The sequence below is a fragment of the Notolepis coatsorum genome, assembly GCF_963971535.1.
Source record: "Notolepis coatsorum genome assembly, chromosome: 2".
Lineage (NCBI taxonomy): Eukaryota > Metazoa > Chordata > Actinopteri > Aulopiformes > Paralepididae > Notolepis > Notolepis coatsorum.
Window position 1 is genome coordinate 15030664 of NC_140166.1, and position 23715 is coordinate 15054378.

General features: G+C 43.1%; 1 protein-coding gene across 1 annotated transcript in view; it reads right to left on the minus strand.

The window, feature by feature from the left end:
* slc35d2 (solute carrier family 35 member D2) overlaps positions 1-23715 on the minus strand; it is a 43069-nt gene that overhangs the window by 2551 nt on the left and 16803 nt on the right. The window contains exons 7-11 of the mRNA XM_084309323.1: positions 19290-19392; positions 3790-3882; positions 2286-2353; positions 1444-1522; positions 230-312 (exon numbers count right to left, since the gene is read on the minus strand). Coding sequence (XP_084165449.1) covers positions 230-312; positions 1444-1522; positions 2286-2353; positions 3790-3882; positions 19290-19392 — 426 coding nt within the window. The remainder of the gene's footprint in view (positions 1-229; positions 313-1443; positions 1523-2285; positions 2354-3789; positions 3883-19289; positions 19393-23715) is intronic.

Here is a 23715-nt window from a genome sequence, read left to right on the forward strand (position 1 = left end):
AGTACAGATCAGTTCCCCAACAATGTGTATAGAATTACTTCTTTCATAGCAATTCTCCTTCATACCTCTTTGCTAGTATGACCATGAAATAGGTATTCAATTATATTCTAAGTGGTCATAAAAAAGTCTTAAATCTAACTTGTTGAAACCGGCAGGAACCCTGGGGGGACGGGGGGACGGGGGGGGACGGGGACGTTAAGTCCTGTGCAGAACAAAATGGAATTCTCACCAAATGGAGAGACCCAGGAAGTTGGTCCAGGAGAACAGGTAGTCTCCTCCGAGGAAGATACCGAGATAGGCCACAGCCACGTTCTGAGGGGACAGAGGGAGTGGAGTGGGCCCTATCGTCACATGTAAGTTAAAGGTTCCATGTTGATGTAGCTTAGTGAGTGGGCCCTATCATCACATAGGGTTAAAGGTTCCATGTGGATGTAGCTTAGTGAGTGGGCCCTATCGTCACATGTAGGGTTAAAGGTTCCATGTGGATGTAGCTTAGTGAGTGGGCCCTATCGTCACATGTAGGGTTAAAGGTTCCATGTGGATGTAGCTTAGTGAGTGGGCCCTATCGTCACATGTAAGTTAAAGGTTCCATGTTGATGTAGCTTAGTGAGTGGGCCCTATCATCACATAGGGTTAAAGGTTCCATGTGGATGTAGCTTAGTGAGTGGGCCCTATCGTCACATGTAGGGTTAAAGGTTCCATGTGGATGTAGCTTAGTGAGTGGGCCCTATCGTCACATGTAGGGTTAAAGGTTCCATGTGGATGTAGCTTAGTGAGTGGGCCCTATCGTCACATGTAGGGTTAAAGGTTCCATGTGGATGTAGCTTAGTGAGTGGGCCCTATCGTCACATGTAGGGTTAAAGGTTCCATGTGGATGTAGCTTAGTGAGTGGGCCCTATCATCACATAGGGTTAAAGGTTCCATGTTGATGTAGCTTAGTGAGTGGGCCCTATCATCACATAGGGTTAAAGGTTCCATGTTGATGTAGCTTAGTGAGTGGGCCCTATCATCACATAGGGTTAAAGGTTCCATGTGGATGTAGCTTAGTGAGTGGGCCCTATCATCACATAGGGTTAAAGGTTCCATGTGGATGTAGCTTAGTGAGTGGGCCCTATCATCACATGTAAGTAACTTTGTATGTATAATGTATATGATGTATAATGTGCATTGTTTCTACTGTTATAGACAATGTAATGTACTTCTGTACTTGCATATATTTTAACCACCTTTACTGAAAGTTTCATTATGCATTGTGTGTTGAGTACTGACTTTTAATAATTTTTGTTTTGCAATAATAAAAAAAATATAAAAAAAAAAGACAATGTAATGCATATGACACAAGCTGTTTTGTAAAAACAAAACAAAACAAAAAAACATGTTATTACTTCAGCCTCCCTTCAAGACACTCATTCATTTCATCAGAGGAGCAAAGGTTGTGTTTACCTTTAGTGCTCCAACCACTGTGGTCGTCAGAGCAGAGTTATAATGACTACACAGGACTATGGAATACATCAGCACAAACCTGAAACACAAGAGGTTATAATGACTACACAGGACTATGGAATACATCAGCACAAACCTGAAACACAAGAGGTTATAATGACTACACAGGACTATGGAATACATCAGCACAAACCTGAAACACAAGAGGTTATAATGACTACACAGGACTATGGAATACATCAGCACAAACCTGAAACACAAGAGGTTATAATGACTACACAGGACTATGGAATACATCAGCACAAACCTGAAACACAAGAGGTTATAATGACTACACAGGACTATGGAATACATCAGCACAAACCTGAAACACAAGAGGTTATAATGACTACACAGGACTATGGAATACATCAGCACAAACCTGAAACACAAGAGGTTATAATGACTACACAGGACTATGGAATACATCAGCACAAACCTGAAACACAAGAGGTTATAATGACTACACAGGACTATGGAATACATCAGCACAAACCTGAAACACAAGAGGTTATAATGACTACACAGGACTATGGAATACATCAGCACAAACCTGAAACACAAGAGGTTATAATGACTACACAGGACTATGGAATACATCAGCACAAAGCTTAAACACAAGAGGTTGGTCATAGAAAATGTTGTACTAATTTGTGTTTGTGTGTGTGTGCGGATGAGTCTCTAAAGAACTTCATTATAATAAGATGTTTTTTTGTTAGAATAGATGCAAAAAGAAAGGATGAAAACACTTCTGCTCATATTTCTACTGACGTATTTCTACTGACATATTTCTACTGACGTACCCCATGATGCAGGACACCAGGAAGCAGACAATAAACGTCCATTTCATCCAGTCTTCAAAGACAATCGCCTGCAGAAAATAACAACAACATAAAAGTCAGCTGCCTCTTTTTTCTATTTATTTTTGGGCTTTCTTTTTTTTTGTATCCACTTTTTCTATTTTTTCTCCCATCCCAATTTTTGCCGTGCCAATTCTCCCCTCCCCTTGTAGGGAGGATAGAAGCCTTGCATCACATGTCCCCTCCGATACATGTGGAGGCAGCCTGTCACATCTTTTCACCTGCCAGCACGGACTCTCATTCGGCAAGGTGTAACGTGTGGGAGGGTCACAATACACCCGCCATTTTCCTGTCTCTGCTGTGCAGGCGTCCCCCAACCGACCTGTAGGAGTCGCTGTCCACAACGTCCAGATTACCACCCATCGACTTCCACCGCTAACTCTGCCAATTGAGTTAGTATGACGACCGGCCCAAGCCGGAAGCAACGGCGACAGCCGGATTCGAACCCGGTGTCTCTTGCGTTGGTGACGAGCGCAATGTCCGCTGCGCCACCCAGCCGCATTATTTTTGGGCTTTCTGTATTTTTCACCCATCCCAATTTAGTCGTTATGCCAATTCCCTTCCTGGCCGCTGCGCGCATTGCCCCACCGTCGGCCTGGGGAGGGTGTAGAACTACCACGTGCCTCCTCTGATTATGTGGAGTCGCCAGCCGCTTCTTTTCACCTGACAGCGAGGAGTTTCACTGGGGGAACGTAACGCGTGCAGAGGTTCACGCTATCTCCCCCAGATCCCCTCTCTGCTGAACAGGCGTCCCGACCGACCATAGGAGTCACAGTTTACAATGACCAGGTCATAGATGCTTACCTACCAGATCATAGATGCTTACCTACTACATCATAGATGCTTACCTACTACTAGATCATAGATGCTTACCTACCAGATCATAGATGCTTACCTACTACATCATAGATGCTTACCTACTACATCATAGATGCTTACCTACTACATCATAGATGCTTACCTACTACTAGATCATAGATGCTTACCTACCAGATCATAGATGCTTACCTACTACATCATAGATGCTTACCTACTACTAGATCATAGATGCTTACCTACTACATCATAGATGCTTACCTACTACTAGATCATAGATGCTTACCTACCAGATCATAGATGCTTACCTACTACATCATAGATGCTTACCTACTACTAGATCATAGATGCTTACCTACCAGATCATAGATGCTTACCTACTACATCATAGATGCTTACCTACTACTAGATCATAGATGCTTACCTACCAGATCATAGATGCTTACCTACTACATCATAGATGCTTACCTACTACTAGATCATAGATGCTTACCTACCAGATCATAGATGCTTACCTACTACATCATAGATGCTTACCTACTACTAGATCATAGATGCTTACCTACTACATCATAGATGCTTACCTACTACTAGATCATAGATGCTTACCTACTAGATCATAGATGCTTACCTGGTGTAAGTCCCCTGTGAGCGCACTTGCCAACAGAGTAGGGATGACAATAATGAACGCGTTGTAAAATAACACACCATATTTCCCAAGACCCTGAACAGGAAGAAAACAGAGAGAATGTTATGTTAATGAGATCTAGTTTTGATAGTGTTAGGAGAGGGGTTATGTTAATGAGATCTAGTTTTTATATAGTGTTAGGAGAGGGGTTATGTTAATAAGATCTAGTTTTTATATAGTGTTAGGAGAGGAGTTATATTAATGAGATCTAGTTTTTATATAGTGTTAGGAGATGGGTTATGTTAATGAGATCTAGTTTTATATAGTGTTAGGAGAGGGTTATGTTAATGAGATCTAGTTTTTATATAGTGTTAGGAGAGGGGTTATGTTAATGAGATCTAGTTTTTATATAGTGTTAGGAGAGGGGTTATGTTAATGAGATCTAGTTTTTATATAGTGTTAGGACAGGCTAAGAATGGCTCCAGTGTGTCCATGATTTCAGGCCCTAAAAATCCAGAACACAAAAATGTGGAGAAACAGTTTAAGGGTAAAACTCCACAATTCAGTTCTACATAGTTCAGTCTTTTCACATGTCTTCATGAATATTTTCTAACATGTGTAATATGTTTAGAAACACATCTCTGAATTCACTTTACTTGGACTTTAAGATAATTACTTTCTTCTGCCAGAGGTCTGTCACAGAATGTTTAGAATGCCCAACATGTTGGAAGACATACCGGTTGCTATGCGCAAAACAACCGTTGCTATGGGTTGATACATGAGAAATATATCAACAACATTTTTATAAATCTGCGTTTTATTACTGGGTCTAAACAAGTCACAGTAGAACAGAACCTACTCTACCACTGCACAGAAATTAGGCATTTCCTTTTTAAAGTAGCTACAGGCAGCCATGTTGGAAGGCCTCTATTGCACATGTGATTGTGGACTTGTGGTCATGTTAGAAATGTGTTTCTAACTTGTACTATAGAAGTTTTGGGTAGAATTGTTGCTAGGGGAACAAGGGTTTGGTCCCGGATAATAAAACAGAAGTAAACACCCACTAGAGTGCTGACTGAGATCATCCTGGTCACTTCTCACACCATCAACGTCCAAAACCCTTAATGTCCTTCCTCTTTTCTCTCCCTCTCATTCCATGTTCTGCTTGGTCCGCATCACTTGTTCTGCGCGTACAGTGTGTAATCGCTGAATACAGTACATTACATAGACAAAAGGCTGCACCTATGAGGATATTCAAGTGTCTCAAGTGTGTGTGTGTCTTCACGTGTACGTGTGTGTGTGTGCGTCCGTGTTTCTGTGTGTGTGTATATCTGTGTGTGTCTGTATCTGTGTGTGTGTCTGTGTTTCTGTGTGTGTCTGTGTCTTCACGTGTGTGTGTGTGTGAGTCTGTGTGTCTGTGTGTATATCTGTGTGTGTCTGTGTCTGTATTTGTGTATGTGTTTCTGTGTGTGTATGTGTGTGTGTCTTCACGTGTCTGTGTCTGTATTTGTGTATGTGTTTCTGTGTGTGTATGTGTGTGTGTCTTCACGTGTGTGTGTCTGTGTGTGTGAGTGTGTCTTCACGTGTGTGTGTGTGTGTCTGTATGTGAGTGTGTGTGTCTCTGTGTGTGAGTATGTCTGTATGTGAGTGTGTGTGTCTCTGTGTGTCTCTCTGTGTGTGTGTGTCTGTGTGTCTCTGTGTGTGTGTGTGTCTGTATGTGAGTGTGTGTGTCTCTGTGTGTGAGTATGTCTGTATGCGAGTGTGTGTGTCTCTGTGTGTGAGTGTGTGTCTCTCTGTGTGTGTGTGTCTGTGTGTCTCTGTGTCTCTGTGTGTGTGCATGTGCGTGTGTGTGTGTGTGTGTGTGTGGGTGGGTGATCCTGTTAGGCTAGAACAGTATTTAATGACAGGGTGTCGGACAGAACAACACAATACCTTCACTATGACATCAGTGTATGACCTCAACAAAGCAACACCCCAAGTCTAGTCTTGTGCAACACTGGAGTAAAAGCCTCAGTCCTCAAATAACAAGGAGAGGATGAGTCACAGCCTGAACTGACTCTCTCTGGCATGCCTACAGGAGTCACAGCCTGAACTGACTCTCTGGCATGCCTACAGGAGTCACAGCCCCACCTGAACTGACTCTCTCTGGCATGCCTACAGGAGTCACAGCCCCACCTGAACTGACTCTCTCTGGCATGCCTACAGGAGTCACAGCCCCACCTGAACTGACTCTCTCTGGCATGCCTACAGGAGTCACAGCCCCACCTGAACTGACTCTCTCTGGCATGCCTACAGGAGTCACAGCCCCACCTGAACTGACTCTCTCTGGCATGCCTACAGGAGTCACAGCCCCACCTGAACTGACTCTCTCTGGCATGCCTACAGGAGTCACAGCCCCACCTGAACTGACTCTCTCTGGCATGCCTACAGGAGTCACAGCCCCACCTGAACTGACTCTCTCTGGCATGCCCGAGTTACTGTATTATGTAAAAACAGAGAAACAACGTGTCAGATTACTTGCAAAGTCATGCTAGTTTAGATTAGATTAAAATGTATTGCCATCATACAGCACAAGTACAGTACAACGGAAAGAAGTTTGGTTTGAAGATGTTGATATTGGGGTGCCCAAGTGGCGAACCACGTAACGCGCGCAAAAAAATTAAAAAGTATGATCTCTGACCACTGTGTGTTGACTTGTAACTGTCTTAACTGCTTTTTATAGTTTATTCTTATAGTGTGCCACTGCCTATATATAATATATGGCTGATATATAACTGATAACCGTGTCTTTGTTTTGTAAGCTTGTCGTCGCTATAAATGAGGGTAACCTCAGTGTCTCACAAGTTGAAATAAAGGTTTGAAATTAAATTAAATATGGTCAGATCCTATCATCAATATTATTCACAGTCCTCCATAGCAACGTTATTGACAGTAGGCTTGCTAGCATAACGTTAGCTTGCTAGCTCATGCTTAGCATTGTCACTGAGTTAGAAGTGAGCAAATAACGAATAAGATGTTTCTTTATATTTGACTGTAGACAAGATGAGTAAACGCCACATATCTTTTGTCTTTGCCAAGTGGCCATGGTATATGAACAGTCTATGCTGTAGGCGGCCGATAACGGTGAACAGTGTGAAACCTATAAACAGAATTTAACAACTCAGTCTAGTGTGGGGGACCTTGACCTGGGGCGGTTGTTTGTTTCCTGTACCCCATTTACCCCCCACACTTGTTTTATACACCCGTTTTATATATCACGTTTTTATTATTATTACGATGTTAGTTGGATCTGATGTACTTTACATTTAATCATGCGCTTACTATTAAAAATATATATATATTGTCTGTACTTGTCTATTTACCTGTGTGAGCTATGAGATACCCACAGGTTGGCAATAGGCGGCCCACGGGCCGAAATTGGCCCGCCAGTAATATTTTATATATCAGACCAGCTAGGCTAGGCTATATGTATTTTTTTTTTATCTACTTTTTTCTCCCCATTTTTCTATTTCGTATTATCCAATTCTTCCCTCCCCTGTCTCGAATGTTGCTAGACTATGCCTCCTACTGGTCGGCTGCAATGTGGACGAAGCCTTGCATCACATGTCCCCTCCGGTACACGAGGAGGCAGCCGTTGCATCTTTTCACCTGTACAGTGCGATCTCTTAGCGGCGAGGAGTAACGCGTGGGAGGCTCACGCTGCCCCCGATACATCCTGATTCTGCTGTACAGGCGCACCAACCAACCTGTAGGAGTCGCTGTCCACAACGTCCGATCCCCACCCACCGGATTTCCCACCCCCTAATACTGCCAATAGTATTAGTATGAACGACCAGCCAAGCCGGAAGCAACGCCGAGAGCTGGGCTCGAACCCAGCATATCCTGCGTTAGTGGCGAGCGCCTTGCCCACTGCGCCACTTAGCCGCCCTGCTAGGCTATATGTTAGCTATAATGTCCAAATAGAGAAACTACCACCACCTAAAGAATGCTTTATCCATGTTGAGAGTGAATAACAGGTAGGCAGCGAGGTGCAATGTAGCGCTTGCTCAACATGAAAAAAGTCGGTAGACAGCGCCTGGTGCTGAAATAACAAACAAGCAGTGATGTGAAATTAAAACATCAGTTCAGTAAGTCATTCAAACTTTATCTTTACTTATATATGACTGACGGCACCACACATGTGAATAGTAACAATGCAATTAAACTGAAGTCAAATCAGAGCAAAAAAAGCTGAATCTGCTTCAAGAAGATGCGCTACATTAGGTATATAAGGAATTACAACGAGACATTTATTAACTAAATAAAAAATACTATTAGGCTTTTAACCCTCTAAAGCCGGGCGCAACAGTAGACATGTTTTGTAAAACATTAAATATCTTTGGATTTGTTTGTGATAAAGACTTGCTTTATTGTATCGGAATCGATTGTCATCTCAAAATGTAGTGCATCTCTCAGAGAATAAGATAAGATATTCCTTTATTAATCCCCTTGGGGAAATTCCAGCGACACACACATACAGCTCATCGTCTCATTAATAATAATAACAACATCACAATCATTACATTTTTACAGTAACAACTGTAATAATGCGCGGATGTAAAGCATAGAATCTTGAAATATCTAGATTGGTTGTTTTCTCTGGACTGCATCTAATCCGCTGTATCTATCCATTTATCATATATCTATGTCTGTCACTATAGCCAATGGAAATGCTAGAAATGGTCACATGGACTGGGAGAACCAATGGAAAATTCCTATTGTTTCTCAATAGTCCAGTGCGCTCCACAGAAAGGGCCGTCAGATAGACACATTGGTTGCGCGTAATGTAAGGCCGATAAGAGAGGCGCTTTTCTCTGGTTTTATAATAAAATGGCAAACAGACAAATGTATAATGTTCAGTGCAAATGTGTATGTAGTTTACAGTTTATTAGGCCACCTATGCAGCTCATTTATTTTGTCCATTATCTGCCTCTGCCACAAATGTATGTATTAGTTATAAGGTGGTCTGTCACAGAGTTAAAATGTTTTCACTATCAACATATTAACCCATTCTCCGCCATTCACGTGTTAAGGCAGGTTTCTTCGCCATGCGTTGTCTGCCAATAACTCCGTAAGGCATTTTTGAGATCAATATTTCATATTTTCATCATGGTATTCATATTTCACCCACGGAGTCTTGGGTGATGCTGTCTGGGCCATCACAACTCATATAATCACAACTAATATACAAACCGGAAATGGATCGCATCGATCAACATCCCATAATTGGGATCTGTTTGCTGCACTCTCATCGCCCAACGCTACGAGGAGACTGGGGTGAGTTTCAGCGTTTTTCTTTATAATTTTCTATACAAACTGCTCTTATCAATATATCACCCATACTACATGAATCATTTAACGTCGGTCATTGAATTATAAACGACCCCCCCCCCCCCCCTCCGTTCACCCGCAGATGACCAGTCATGACGTTTAGGACCATGTACAGTTGAAATTTTTAATATAACGTTGATCGGTATCAAACTGCATTTGATCATCTAATATATGCATTTATGCCTATATCTCACGTTCTATGAAATACTGCAGAAAACGATAAAAACATATTTATACTCTAGATCAGTGGTCACCAACCCGTCGATCTTGATCGACTGGTCGATCTTTGAGACTGTCCCTGTAGATCTTTCCATGAAAAAAAAAAAAAAATAATAATAATAATAATCTTACCCTGAGAGTCCACATTACAGTTCTACTTTTGTTTTGATGTGAAAAGTGATGCTGCACTTAGCACTGACTGAGAAAGTACACATACAGTTCTACTTTTGTTTTGATGTGAAAATGATGCTGCACGAGACTTCCGGTATGAGAGCGGAAGGGTAGCACGCATGCGGTGAGGCTCCTGGTCAAAAGAGTGAAAAACGGAGAAATAAAGACCCGCAAAGTGATTAAAAATGAAGATGCAAACGAGAAGGAAGGAGGAGAAAACAATTATGAAGGAAAGAGAAATGGAGGACTCACAGGAAGAGGAGAGTTCGATGGAGCAGAACCCCCGAGGCGAGACCGAGAAGGAGCAGGCGGAGGAAGGGGGAGTCTCGGCTGAGACAGACAAGGAAATGCCAGGATGGGCCGTGCTCATGCAGGCCGGGATATTGGCGACCATAAAATTGAACTCGGACACGATGCAGGCGACCATAAAACTGAACTCGGACACGTTAAGAAATGATATTGGGAAGTTACGGGAGGAATTGAGGAAGGAACAGGAGGACTTCAGAGGTGAAATTAATACAGAACTCAAAAGGGTGGATGAGAAGATGGCGGAACAGGACAGAAACGTAACAGAGGTACAGGCTAGAACGGCGCAAACGGAGGAATGGAACACAGAGATACACGAGGTGTTAACATGTGCGATTCAAAAACAAGAACAGATGGAGACAAAGATATCGGACATGGAGGGGAGGTCACGGAGAAATAACATCAGAATATGGGGATTGAAAGAAGGAGTCGAAGGGGAATCGGTGACCCAATATGTGGAAAAGCTTATCAAGGAACAACTGGAGGAGACGGGACTGGAAAAATAGAGATACAGAGGGCCCACAGGGCGTTGGCTCCGAGACCGAAACCGGACAGACCTCTGAGGGCGGTGATTATTAACTTTCTGAGATTTGAGATTAAGGAATTGATACTCAGAACCGCGTGGACCAAGAAGATAGAAATCGAGGGGAAAAGACTGTCGTTTGATCACGATTACTCGACAGCGGTAGCAATAACACGCAGGTCCTACGCGGGACTGAAGAGAATTCTGAAAGAAAACGGAATGAAATTCCAATCACCCATGACCTCGCTAAGGATTCACTGGAAGGAAGGGACGGTGACGTACGCGACGGCGCGGGAGGCGGCGGAGGAGATGAGGCGACGGGGGATGCAGATGGCGGAGGACGGAGAAGGAAGGGGACAGGAGGGCCAGACGCTGAGCCTGCAGCAGAGATTGGAGAAAGCACGCAGATGGACCAGAGTAGGAGATCGAAACCCGGGAGAGGAGGGAGGAGAGAGGAGATGGCCGAGGTGAGACGTGACGGACCGAAGGCGGAGACGGACGAGGAGGCCAGAGACGGAGGGGAGAGGAGGCGGGAGGAGGCGGGAGGAGACGAACGGATGAGTACACGCACAAGAGATTGAAAAAACTATCCAAATAGAGACAAAATATAGAAACTGAAATAACATATACATAAACACACATTCCCAGGTAGAGGCAGGATATAGGAACGAACATAATGTATACATGGACACATAATACACATGCTGATGGAGGAAATAAATGGAAATATAATTAGGTATGATAGACGGAACACAGAACATATTGAAACAAATACATAGACACACGCTGCGAGTAACACAGTTGGAAGGGATTAAGGGGATAAATGGACATCACATAGAAAATAGAGGGGAGGAAAAGAAAGTAAGAAGGGGTACACAGAAGACACCACACACAGGTTTGGGAGGAAGGAGGGACATTGGAACATATGAGCCACAATGAGAGGGACCAAGGAAATGGGGGTCTTTGATCAGAATGAAGGACAGAGCGCTTTTGACCAGGAGCTCGACAGCAATAAAAACAGTAAGAAGGCTGGACAAATATGACGAGCGGTTGGGGGTAAAGGTTTCAAACCCCCAAGCCGTCAGGAGGAGGCCTCTCACTAGGAGAGCAATTACTCCTCACCCACCAGCAGGGGACAGGGGGGGACACAGGGACCCCCCGAACGCCTTGGGAGCACTTTATGTAAAGTTTATGTTTTTTATTTATGTTAATCATTATATGTATTCGGTGAAGAGAGCGGAGGCTACAACCGGAGGGGGGAATGAATGTGACATGGGGGGGACTGACAGACGAAAGAAGAAGAAAGATGACAATGGTTAAAGGTATAAAAATGATGTCGTTAAACGTTAATGGAATGAATAATGCGATAAAGAGGGGCAAAGTGATGTTGAAATGTAAAAAAAGTGAGATGGAAGTGATTTTTCTGCAGGAGACACATTTGGTAGCACAGGATCATGAGAAACTGAAGAGATTTGGATATGAAAATGCATACTATAGTTCCTTTAAACGGAACCTGAGGAGAGGAGTAATCACGTTAATCAAAAACAGTCAAATTTGAATTGATCAAGGAAGTAAGAGACAAGGAGGGAAGGTTTGTTCTGGTGAAGGGAAAAATGGAGGGTCAAATGATTACGTTAGTGAATGTTTATGCACCCCCAGAGAGTGAGAGGGATTTATATGAGACCATTTTTTATATGATAGTGATGGAACTAGAAGGGATATTGATATGCGCGGGAGATTTTAATGTAGTACTGAATCACGACCTAGACACCACGAGTACTAGAAAAGGACGGGCACCAATCAGTAGATATATGAATATTCAGATGACGGAAATGGGAATTACAGATGTTTGGAGGGGGATGCACGCCATGGACAGGGAATACACACATTACTCACACCCGCACGTGACATATGCGAGAATAGACTACTTTTTGATGACGACGGGGGACAGTTACAGGGTACGGGAGAGCAGAATAGGAGTAGCGGACATATCGGATCACAGTGCCATATATCTGACAGTAGATCTAGAAGGGAGACGGAGGAACACGATCTGGAGACTAAATGTAGGAATATTAAATAACAAGGGGGTGGTGAGTCAGATCAAGGAGGAGATAGCCAGGTATAAGGAAGAAAATGACAACGGGGCGGTAGATCCGAACATTCTATGGGACACACTGAAGGTGGTGATAAGGGGGAAATTGATGGAGAAGACAGCAATGCTGAAGAAGGCCAGAACGGAGACATATCACAATCTGATAGGGAAGCTGAAGAAGCTAGAAGGGAGACACCAGATATCAAAAGAACAGGAAACGCTCGGAGAAATCAAAGAAGTAAAGGCCAGGATAAATAGGGAATTATTGACGGAAATAGAAAAGAAAGCGAGGTTCATGAAACAAACGTACTATGAAGGGGGACCAAAAGCGACCAGACTGTTGGCTAGGAGAATTAGGACGCAACAGAAGTTGAACACGATACACACAATAAGGGATACAAAGACTGATGAAATATTGAGAGACCCAGCTGAAATAGAGAGGACATTTAGAGAATACTATGAGAAACTATACACACAGCCAAAAGCAGCGGGAGAAGAGGAAATAGAAGCATATCTGGAGAAGCTAGAGTTACCATCGATAGGGAAAGAACAGAATGAAGAATTAAATAAAATAATTACGGAACGAGAACTGGAAGAGGCAATTAGTAGAGCTAAAAACAACAAATCTCCGGGGAGCGACGGATTCCCATCGGAATTCTACAAGACATTTAGAATGGAATTAGCACCCATGTTAGGGGCGGCGTTCAGACACACGATGGAAGAGGGCAAAATGCCCCCCTCGTGGAAGGAAGCCATAATCACCACGATACCGAAGGAAGGGAAGGATAGAGAATTATGTAGTAGTTTCAGACCTGTGTCCATACTCAACGTGGATTACAAGATGTATACATCGATAATATCAAAGAGATTTGAGACGTTTATGCCAGACATTATAGATGAAGATCAAACTGGATTTATTAAAGGGAGACAGACACAGGACAACGTGAGAAAGACATTACACATAGTAGAGGAGATACAAAAACAAGGTGGTAGCGCGGTACTGATTAGCCTAGATGCAGAAAAAGCATTAGACAGTGTGAGCTGGACATTTTTATATAAAACATTGATGAGGTTCGGACTGAACGGGAGGGCGATGAAGATGATCAAGGCGCTATATCAAGAACCGACAGCGAGGGTTAAGGTGAATGGCAGCCTGACGGATAGAATCAGATTAGAGAGGGCTACCAGACAGGGATGTTGTCTCTCACCAACGCTCTTCGCCGTTTTCATAGAACCACTGGCACAACTGATCAGACAGACCGAGGACATTAAGGGAGTAAGGATAAAGGGAACGGAATATAAACTAGGCCTATTTGCGGACGACGTGATAGTATACATGAGGCAACCAGACAAGAGCTTCCTGGCACTGATGGATCTACTGAAGGAATATGGCCACTACTCAGGATACAAACTAAACGTGACAAAGACACAGACCTTAGCATGGAACTATACCCCAACGATGGAAATTAGGGAACAGTACGGGATAAGATGGGACATGGACAAGATTAAATACTTAGGGGTGAACATCACGAGAGGGGTGGGGAAACTGTTTGAGGCGAACTATACACAGATAAATCAGAACATCAAGAGAGACTTGGAGAGATGGACAGTAATGCCCTTGGACTTCAATTCAAGAATAGAGGTCATTAAAATGAACATACTAGCAAGGTTACTGTACCTGTTCCAATCACTACTGATACAAATACCACAGAATCAATTCAGGGAGTGGGACAGACTGATATCGAGGTTCATATGGGCGGGGAGAAGACCACGGGTCAGATATAAAACACTACAACTACCAAAGGAAGAGGGAGGGATGGCAGTACCCAGCCTACAAGATTATTATTATGCAGCGCAACTGAGAGCAGTGACGTGCTGGTGTAACGACAAGTATGAGGCAAGATGGAAAGACATTGAAAAAGAAGGGGAGGGATACAAGGTACAAGCTCTGGTGGGAGATAGGGAACTGTTCAAAGAAAAAGAGGGACTGTTAGATCCTATCACCAAATGCACCTTGACCATATGGAACAGAGTAGTAAAAACACACAAATTAGAGAAGCAGTCAGGGGTTCTGAGATGGATAGCACATGACAAGAGATTCAAACCAGGGAGGCTGGACCATGGATTCAGGAGGTGGGAGAGGGGGGGGGGGCAACAGCGATATGCAAAATGATAGAGAAGGGGGAAATGCAAACACTACAAAAATTAAAGGAGAACTTTGGACTAGAAAACAGGGACCACTTCAGATATCTACAGATTAGAGATTACTATAATAAAGAAATAAGAGGGGACAAGGAAGAAGAACAGAATGGAATAATTAGGATGATAGTAAGGGCATACGAAGGAGGGAAGGGAAGGGTAATATCAGCACTGTACCGGGCTATAATGACCAGCAAGGGACACACGACCGATTATATAAGGGAGAAATGGGAGAGAGAACTAGAGATAGGAATAACAGGGAAGGAATGGGGGAACATATGCGAGGTGCAACATTCAACAACAGGATCGAGGATATGGAAAGAGTTTGGATGGAAAAACATAAATCAGATTCTTTATAACCCCAGAGCTGAAGGGAAAATATGCACCAACACAAAGAGCATGCTGGAGGATGTGTGGGAAGGAGGGGGCAAATCACACACACATATTCTGGGGATGTCAGAAGCTGAAGGGGTATTGGGAGGAGATAGGGGAGGCAATGATCAGAATATTAGGATACGGGTTACCACAAACAGGACTGGTGCTTTACTTAGGAGACCTGACACACGAGGAAATACGAGGGGGGGACAAATATTTAATAAAGATAATGTTGATAGCGGCCAGAAAAGCAATAACAAGACTGTGGTACAAAGAAGACCCACCGACAATAGCACAATGGGTAGGAATAGTGGAGGAGATACAGGATATGGAGAGGATAACACACATGCTGAGGTTACAGGAAGAGAAATTTGGAGAAAGATGGGGAAAGTGGGAGGATTACAAGGGGAACTAAAAAACGACATCACAGAGGAAGAACCAAATGCATCACAAGAGGGCGAAGGGTAAAGGAGGAAAGAGGTTCAAGGAGGGTCTTTGAACCCATGTCACACACTTTTGACTTAGTTAGCATTTTCTGGTTTTATTTTTTTGGGTATTACAATTGTATTATATTTTTTGTACTTTATTATTTATGTCCGTTTAACAATGTTGTATTATGGGTTCCATTTTTGTGTAAGTGTTGTTTGTCTATAAATGTTAATAAAAATTTAAGTTTAAAAAAAAAAAGCACTGACTGAGAAAGTACACATTACAGTTCTACTTTGGTTTTGATGTGAAAAGTGATGCTGCACTTAGCACTGACTGAGAAAGTACACATTACAGTTCTACTTTATAAAATGCTAATTGTAAATATGTTTGTCAATGTTAATAATATGAGAAAGTCCACATTACAGTTCTACTTTTGTTCTGATGTGAAAAGTGATGCTGCACTTAGCACTGACTGAGAAAGTACACATACAGTTCTACTTTTGTTTTGATGTGAAAATGATGCTGCACTTAGCACTGACTGCACTTAGCACTGACTGCACTTAGCACTGACTGAGAAAGTACAAATTACAGTTCTACTTTTGTTTTGGTGTGAAAAGTGATGCTGCATTTAGCACTGACTGAGAAAGTACAAATTACAGTTCTACTTTATAAAATGCTAATTGTAAATATGTTTGTCAATGTTAATAATATGAGAAAGTCCACATTACATTCTACTTTTGTTTTGATGTGATAAGATGACTGCACTTAGCACTGACTGAGAAAGTACATAATAGTTCTATTTTGACGTTTTAATGTTGGACCAAAGCATTGCATGTAATTAGAATACAGGCAAATAAAAGTAATTTAGTTTAAAGTACAATCTTGGCTGTCTTTTTCTCTCAACGCTTCAATAGGTAGATCTTGCCTTCACAAAAAAAAAAAAAAAAAAAAGTGATCATGGGCTTAAAAAGGTTGGTGACCACTGCTCTAGATGGTATTTTAGTATGAATGTGTGAATGAAAAAGTAAAACGTTCCTACATCCTGAACGATAGATAATTGATGTTGAATGGGCCATAGTAATGTCAATTTAGCAATACAATTTTAAAAGTTATAGCCTTGCAAAGAAGGTGAACATCTCCATAGACTTATAGCGCTGGCAGAGAGGGTACAATGATGGGTACAATGCCCGGCAGAGAATGGGTTAAATTAGCCATTGTTTTTGTTTCCGGCCCCCGATACAATGGCTTGGAAAAAATGTGGCCCTCGGCCAAACTTAATTGCCTACCCCTGCCCTAGGGGATGAATAAAGTACCTATCTAAGTATCTATCTATCTATCTAGTCATTCTGTCACATTATCTCATTGGGATCTAACTTCTAGTCAATTAGATAATAGTGAAAATAAAATGTCCCATTTAGCTGGGGACCCCCTGGAACCCCCCCCCCCCCCCATGACCCCACATTGTTCAAGTGCAAGAAGTTCATATCTTGTTTTATTTTATTTATCATACTACTACTTATTGTTATTGGACACACACACCCTGCACCTTACCATGCACATACACTACATGCAAGACCCTTTCTGTAAATAAATTACTATTTTATTTTACCTCATTTTATATTTCATTTTGATGTTACTACTACTACTACCTATTGTTACCACTCTTGTATTCATTGATGTTTCTTAATTGTGCACTGTTGAGTCAAGCTCGAAACACAAGAATGTCATTACCTGCAATGCCCCTGTATTGTTGTCTATTTGACAAATAAAGAACTTGAACTTGAACAAGGCAACAAATAAACACATAAGGCATAAGTAAAATAAATAGTAACAGCGAGACGACTAGAGGCCGTAGGTCTTTGTGAACAAGTGGTTTCCGAGGCTGTCTTGAAGGAGTCCAGGGATGTGGCAGAGAGGATCTCAGCCGGGAGAGTTTCAGGGTTTGATTGATTCATTGAAAACTTTATTAACAGATTGCAGAATGGGTACAATACACGAATACAGTACAGCTCAATACACACAATTGGGGATGCAGACCAGAGAAAGACTTTCATCTTGTTTACATCAGGGTCCCCCATTTTCAATTCATCATAACATATATGACATACATGACATACAGATAGACAGTACTGCTACATCTATACATTTATGACATACCAGATTTGCAAATACAGTACTCTTTGTGATACAAAAATAGTCTAAAAAAGAGAGTATATACATTTGACGTATAAACTGTACATTGGAGGAGGTAGGGTAGGTGGGGTGGGGAACTGTACATTGGAGGTGGTTGGGTGGGTGGGTGGGGGGGGGGTTGGGTAGGCGGAGTGGGGGAAACTGTACAACTGTACAAGCAAAACTGTACATTGGAATATCGACAAAACCATACTTGGTTCCAAGAAGAGGGTCTCGTGTATTATTGGGTTAGGACATTTACTGTACATTGGAGGGGGTTGGGTTAGGACATTTACAGGGTCCAGTTTCGAATTGCAGTCTCTCGTAGGTGCTCTTTGAGTGGTTTTGAAAGTGGGTAGTGATTCACATTCCTTTACAGCTTTGGGTAGGGCGTTCCACATTGATGTGGCATAATTGCGAAACGTGTTTAGTCCCTTGTTTGAGCCGAATCTGGGTTTAACATGATTTGTGGAGCTCCCTCTGGTGTTGTGGTTGTGGTATTCACTGACCTTTGGGAAGTAGTTTGACATGTACATGGGTACCTTAGTCGTGTAGTGTATCTTGTAGACCAGGCCCATTGCAAGTTGCTGTACTCTGTCGTCTACGCCATCCTAGGTAGTCAAAGTGGGCAGGGGTGAGGTGGGTTCTAGGAGTGATGTTTGTAATCTTGTTTTTAGCGCCTTTGAGGTGCTTTGGTACCATGAGGTGCAAGCATAGTCGTAGTACCCTTTGAATGAGTGCTCCTGCCAGAGTCTTCAGGGTATTCTTGTTTACCAGAGAGGAGATCCGGTACAAGAATCTAGTTCGTTGGTTGACTTTTTTGATTACATTGGATGCCATTTTGTCACAGGAAAGATTTGCCTCTAGGATGGAACCTAGGTATGTAATTTCATCTTTCCTTGTGAAAATATTGTCACCCACTGTAACTGAGAAGCCGTCGGTCTTGCTGAGTTTGTTATTTGATCCGAAGAGAATGGACTGTTTTACCCAGGTGTAATGATAGTTTGTTATCAGCGAGCCAGGTGCAGATTCTGCCGAGTTCCGAGCTGAGGGTTTTTTCAACCTGTAACTTGTTCTTGTCAGAGACCAGCAGGGCTGAGTCCTCCGCGAACAAGAACAAGTTGCAGTCACAAGCTGACTACATGTCATTTGCATAAATTAGGAACAGTAGTGGTCCTAGTATGCTTCTTTGTGGAACACCACAGCTCACTGTAAGGGGGGGGATAGGGTACCGTTTACCTCCACCATCTGTTCTCTCCCCTCCAGGTAGGATTGCATCCAGCTCACTGATAGACTATCAAAACCAATTGCTTTTATCTTGTCAATCAGAATGGAGTGATTGACAGTGTCAAAGGCCTTTTGTAGGTCCAGCATGACCATGCCGCAGTGTTTGCCCGCGTCCACCTCTTGTTTGATGTGGTCGTTCAAATAGAGAAGGCATGTGTCAGTGGAGTGGGATGTTCTGGAGCCAGTTTGGAATTCGTAGATTCGATTTTTTTCCGCTAGGTACTTTTCGACCTGTTTGTAGACTATTTTTTCCATGACCTTCGGGGGCGGGGGGCGCCGCGCTGAAGGAGTACTCCCTCTTGTGCAGCGCGTTAGCTATATGTGTTCAGCTTGTATGTGTGTTCAGGAGGCCCTACGTACCTCAGTGCCTAGCTGTTTCTTGGTGTACACCCCGCTGGCAGCAGTGAAGGCATCGTTGAGCAGGATGAAAGTGTATGCTTCCACATCGAAGGCCAGATCAGAACTAGTGGAAGAGAGGAACAACTGTTTTTTTTTTACTCAATACTTTGCTATCCTCATCATCATTAGGTGGCTTCTTCGTTCCGAAGGTTGCCTATCACTCTCCAACCCATTCTGTCCCCACTTCTTCTCTCCAACTCCGTGACTCCGCCTCTCACTCCGCTCCAATCACAGACGTCGTCTACCCAGCCTCTTCTTGGTCTTCCACTTCCTCTCTTTCCATCCACCTTCCCCATCACCACCTTCTTGAACATCTCCCCGCTGGATCCTCTCAGACATATCCTCTGTCAGTTTAAATCCTCAATCACCAACCATTCCACCATAAGCTGTAATTGTTTTAATTGATTGTACAAACTATTATGATTGCACTTATTGTATTTATTATTGTTTGTACTGTATGCTCAACGTCAGTGGAAATGAGGGCTTGAATTGTTTAGTTGAAACACAGATTGAATGAATATATTATACAGTATATACAGCATTATATATAATGCTGTATATACAGTATATACTATATTCATTCAATCTTTGTTTCAACTAGAAAATTAAATTATATATTGAGTTATATAATATAACTCAAGTGCAGCCTTCGACACGACCGACCACACCATCCTCATTAACCGCCTCCAGCAGGGGGCGGGCATCACAAACACCGCCCTGGCTGGTGGTGGAACTGGGGAGGAGTGCACCTGTTTCCATCAGGGCAGTCGATGTGGACATGGTTGAGGAGTACAAATACCTCGGTGTGCACATCGACAACAAACTGAACGGGTCAAAACATGCAGAGGCACTGTACAAGAAGGGCCAGAGCCGACTCTACTTCCTCAGAAGGCTGAGATCCTTCAATGTCTGTACAAGGATATTGAGGATGTTCTATGAGTCGGTGGTGGCGGGCGCGTTCTTGTACGCTGTGACCTGCTGGGGCAGCGGACTGAGAGCAGGGGACACAAACAGGCTGGATACGCTGGTCAGGAAGGCCAGTAGCGTGGTTGGGGTGGAGCTGGACTCCCTAGCGAGGGTGGCGGAGAGGAGGAGCCTTGCTAAGCTCCAGGCCATCAGGGAAAACCCCTCCCACCCACTATACACAGACTTGGCTGACATGAGGAGCATGTTCAGTGCTAGGCTCACACTACCTAAATGCAGCACTAAACGGCACAGGAAGTCCTTCATTCCGACAGCCATCAGACTATACAATGCATCACTGTGCCACCCGAACAACTGCCTCTTTGAACTGCTGCGGTCAGGCAAGCGATACAGGAGTCTTAAGAAGCTTCTATCCCCAGGCCATCAGGCTGCTAAACGAACAATAAACACTATGCAACAACCATCAAATGCACACAGCACACACACCCACAATCACTTAAACAAACAACACACTGCAGCACCCACTCTCCACACTTTAGATCACACAAACACACTTTATATTTATTGATAAAGGATTTGCACTACAACTCGTACACCTACTGTAAATTGTACCTAAATTGCACCTCATCCCATTTCTGCCTTGCACTATATAGTATTGTATATTAGTACACTGCATAGTATATTGTATATTATATGGTAACTCAGTTACGTTTATTCTGCATCGAACATTGTACATATGTCTATACTGAACACTGTGACCTCATTTTTTTACTTCTAATTTACATGCTATACTATGTTATTTTATTTCATACTTATCTTGTCTTGCACAGTCTCTGGAGCGTAACAGTAAGAAGCATTTTGTATAAAAGTATTCTGTACTTCTGTATGACAACTATTACAGAAACTTGAACTTGAACTCACTGCATCACTGAGCACAGAGTGACAGTTACCATCTTCCTGGACTCTTACTTTTGAAACAACACTGCAATATTACACCTACTGTAGACTTCAGTATATATATATTTTATAATTTTTTTAATAATTTTTAGCATTTTTACAGCTTTTCTGGTCACGCAGGACCGATAGAGGAGAGGGAGAACAGGAGGAGATGTGGGGAAGACATGCGACAAATATCGCCGGGAGCAGGAGGCGAACCCGGGACGGCCGCGTAGGTGTGCGAGGCACTATGCGATGCGCCACGAGGGCGCCTGACTTCAGCATATTTTTACTGTATATTTTATTCTATTCTTAGGCAATTTGTTTTGTTATTCTGACTTGTTCTGTCTAAATGTTTAATGTGAGCGATTTGCAGTGTCAAATTTCCCTCAGGATAATAAAAGTATTTCTATTCTCTTCTATTCTTGGTTCAAGTCCTACCTGGAAAACAGAACCTTCTCTGTGACCCTAACAAACTGCTCCTCCCAGAAAGCAAACCTCACCCAAAGGGTTCAACCCTGGCTCCCATTCTCTTCAACCTCTACATGCTCCCTGTAGGAGCCATTTCATTTGATTTAATAGTTTTTGACTAAATAGCGCCGCCACTGGTCGCCTCGAAAAATGGCACCATGGTCCTCTATTAATTATGGCCCAGCTGTGTGTAGACGGACGCCAGACGAGAAACAGATTTTCAACCGCTCGCTCGCCACACACACACACTCAGCGCAGATTGATGAATGAATGAAAGACTGAAAGAAAGACTTTGTTTAGAATCATTTTGAGTTTATTTGAACCCCTTTTGCTGCGCCCGTTTGTTTTGAAACCTTTTAGTTCAAGTCTGGAGCCTGTTTTGTTTCGTTGTTTGCCCCGTTATTATTTGAAACTTTTACACAACTCCTTCCATAAAACTCAACCGGTTCGAACCCATCAGATGCAACCATCAACAACATCAAACAGTGAGTAAGAAGACAGCCCAAGTCAAAGTGGTGTGAGCGCGTTAAAGACGTATTCTGGCTTAGATAGGCAAATTGAGCCTACACTCGCCCTCAGTCAGATCATCACTCGGCACAACATCTCGTTCCATTGCTATGCCGATGATACACAGATCTGTGGGGCGACAGTGGCTCGGGAGGTCTGGCAATCCGGGTTCGATGCCCGCTCCTCCCGGGCAGCGTGTCGATGTGTCCTTGAGCAAGACACTTAACCCCTAATTGCTCGCGATGACCTTGCATGGTTGCCTCCGTCGTCGGTGTGTGAATGTGTGAGTGAATGGGTAAAAATAACAAATTGTAAAGCGCTTTGGATAAAAGCGCTATATAAAAAAGCAGCCATTTACCATTTACCTACCACTCACCAGAGATGAATGTCACAAAACTTCATGCAGCTAAATGAGAGCAAAACTGAAATAATCCCGTTCAGCACATTCACCCAGATCACCAACAACATGGGCACTCTGTCCACCCTGATAAAACCCCATGTCAAAAACCTGGGGGTCCTTTTTGACTGAGCTGAAACTCGACAAGTGCGAGCAGTGGCTCAGTCCTGCTTCTTCCAGCTGCGCACCATCGCAAAAATAAAAACATTCCTCTCCCCCAGCGACCATCAGAGGGTCACCCTTACGCTCATATTTTCAAGACTGGACTATTGCAACGCCCTCTATTCTGGTGTGGCAGACAAATACATCAACCGCCTTCAACTCGTCCAGAACGCAGCCGCCAGGCTCGTGTCAGGCACCAAGATAAGGGACCACATCTCCCCAGTCCTTGCATCCCTCCCGGATAAAAAACTAATTAATTTCAAGATCCTCATGTTCACATAGAAAGCCATAAACGGTCTCGCCCCAGCCTACATAAAGGAACTCCTGGTCCAATCAGCCAGCTCCAGATACCTCAGATCAAACAAGCAAATCTGCCTTAAAATCGCACACTCAAGACTGGTGATGAAGGGAAACCGGGCAGTCGCAGGGCCGAAACTCTGGAACAAGCTCCCACTAAACTTAAAATCTGCAAGCACTCTAAGGACTTTTAAGGCCATGCTCAAAACCCACCCTTTTGCCATAAAAATCCATGAGCTCGTTTTGTGTTGTAGTATGACTGGTGTATTATGGCCGTCCGTTCTCTGTCTGCTTGGTTGGCCTGCATGTATTTGTTCTGTTTTCGTATTGTTCCTGTCTTTCTGTTTTTCCCGGGCTGCGCCCCGGGCCAATGTATCTATTGGTTGAGGGGCAATAAATGTATCATTATCAAATCATCATTATTGTATATGCAGTTATTGGTTATATGCAGGTGTATAAGTAGGTATATAGAGGGATTATATGCAGGTATATTCAGACAGATATGTATTTGTGAACATGCACCTCTCAAGGTGAGCATTAAAGATGTACTGTACAAAAACACACTGTTGGTCATCATTCTTGGCAAATCCCTTCACTTACATTCTTGGATTCATGGATAAGACATCCATGCAGGGGGAATTCCACCCATTTTGGGAATTCAGATTAGATTATGTTATTCTTATGTCACAGGAC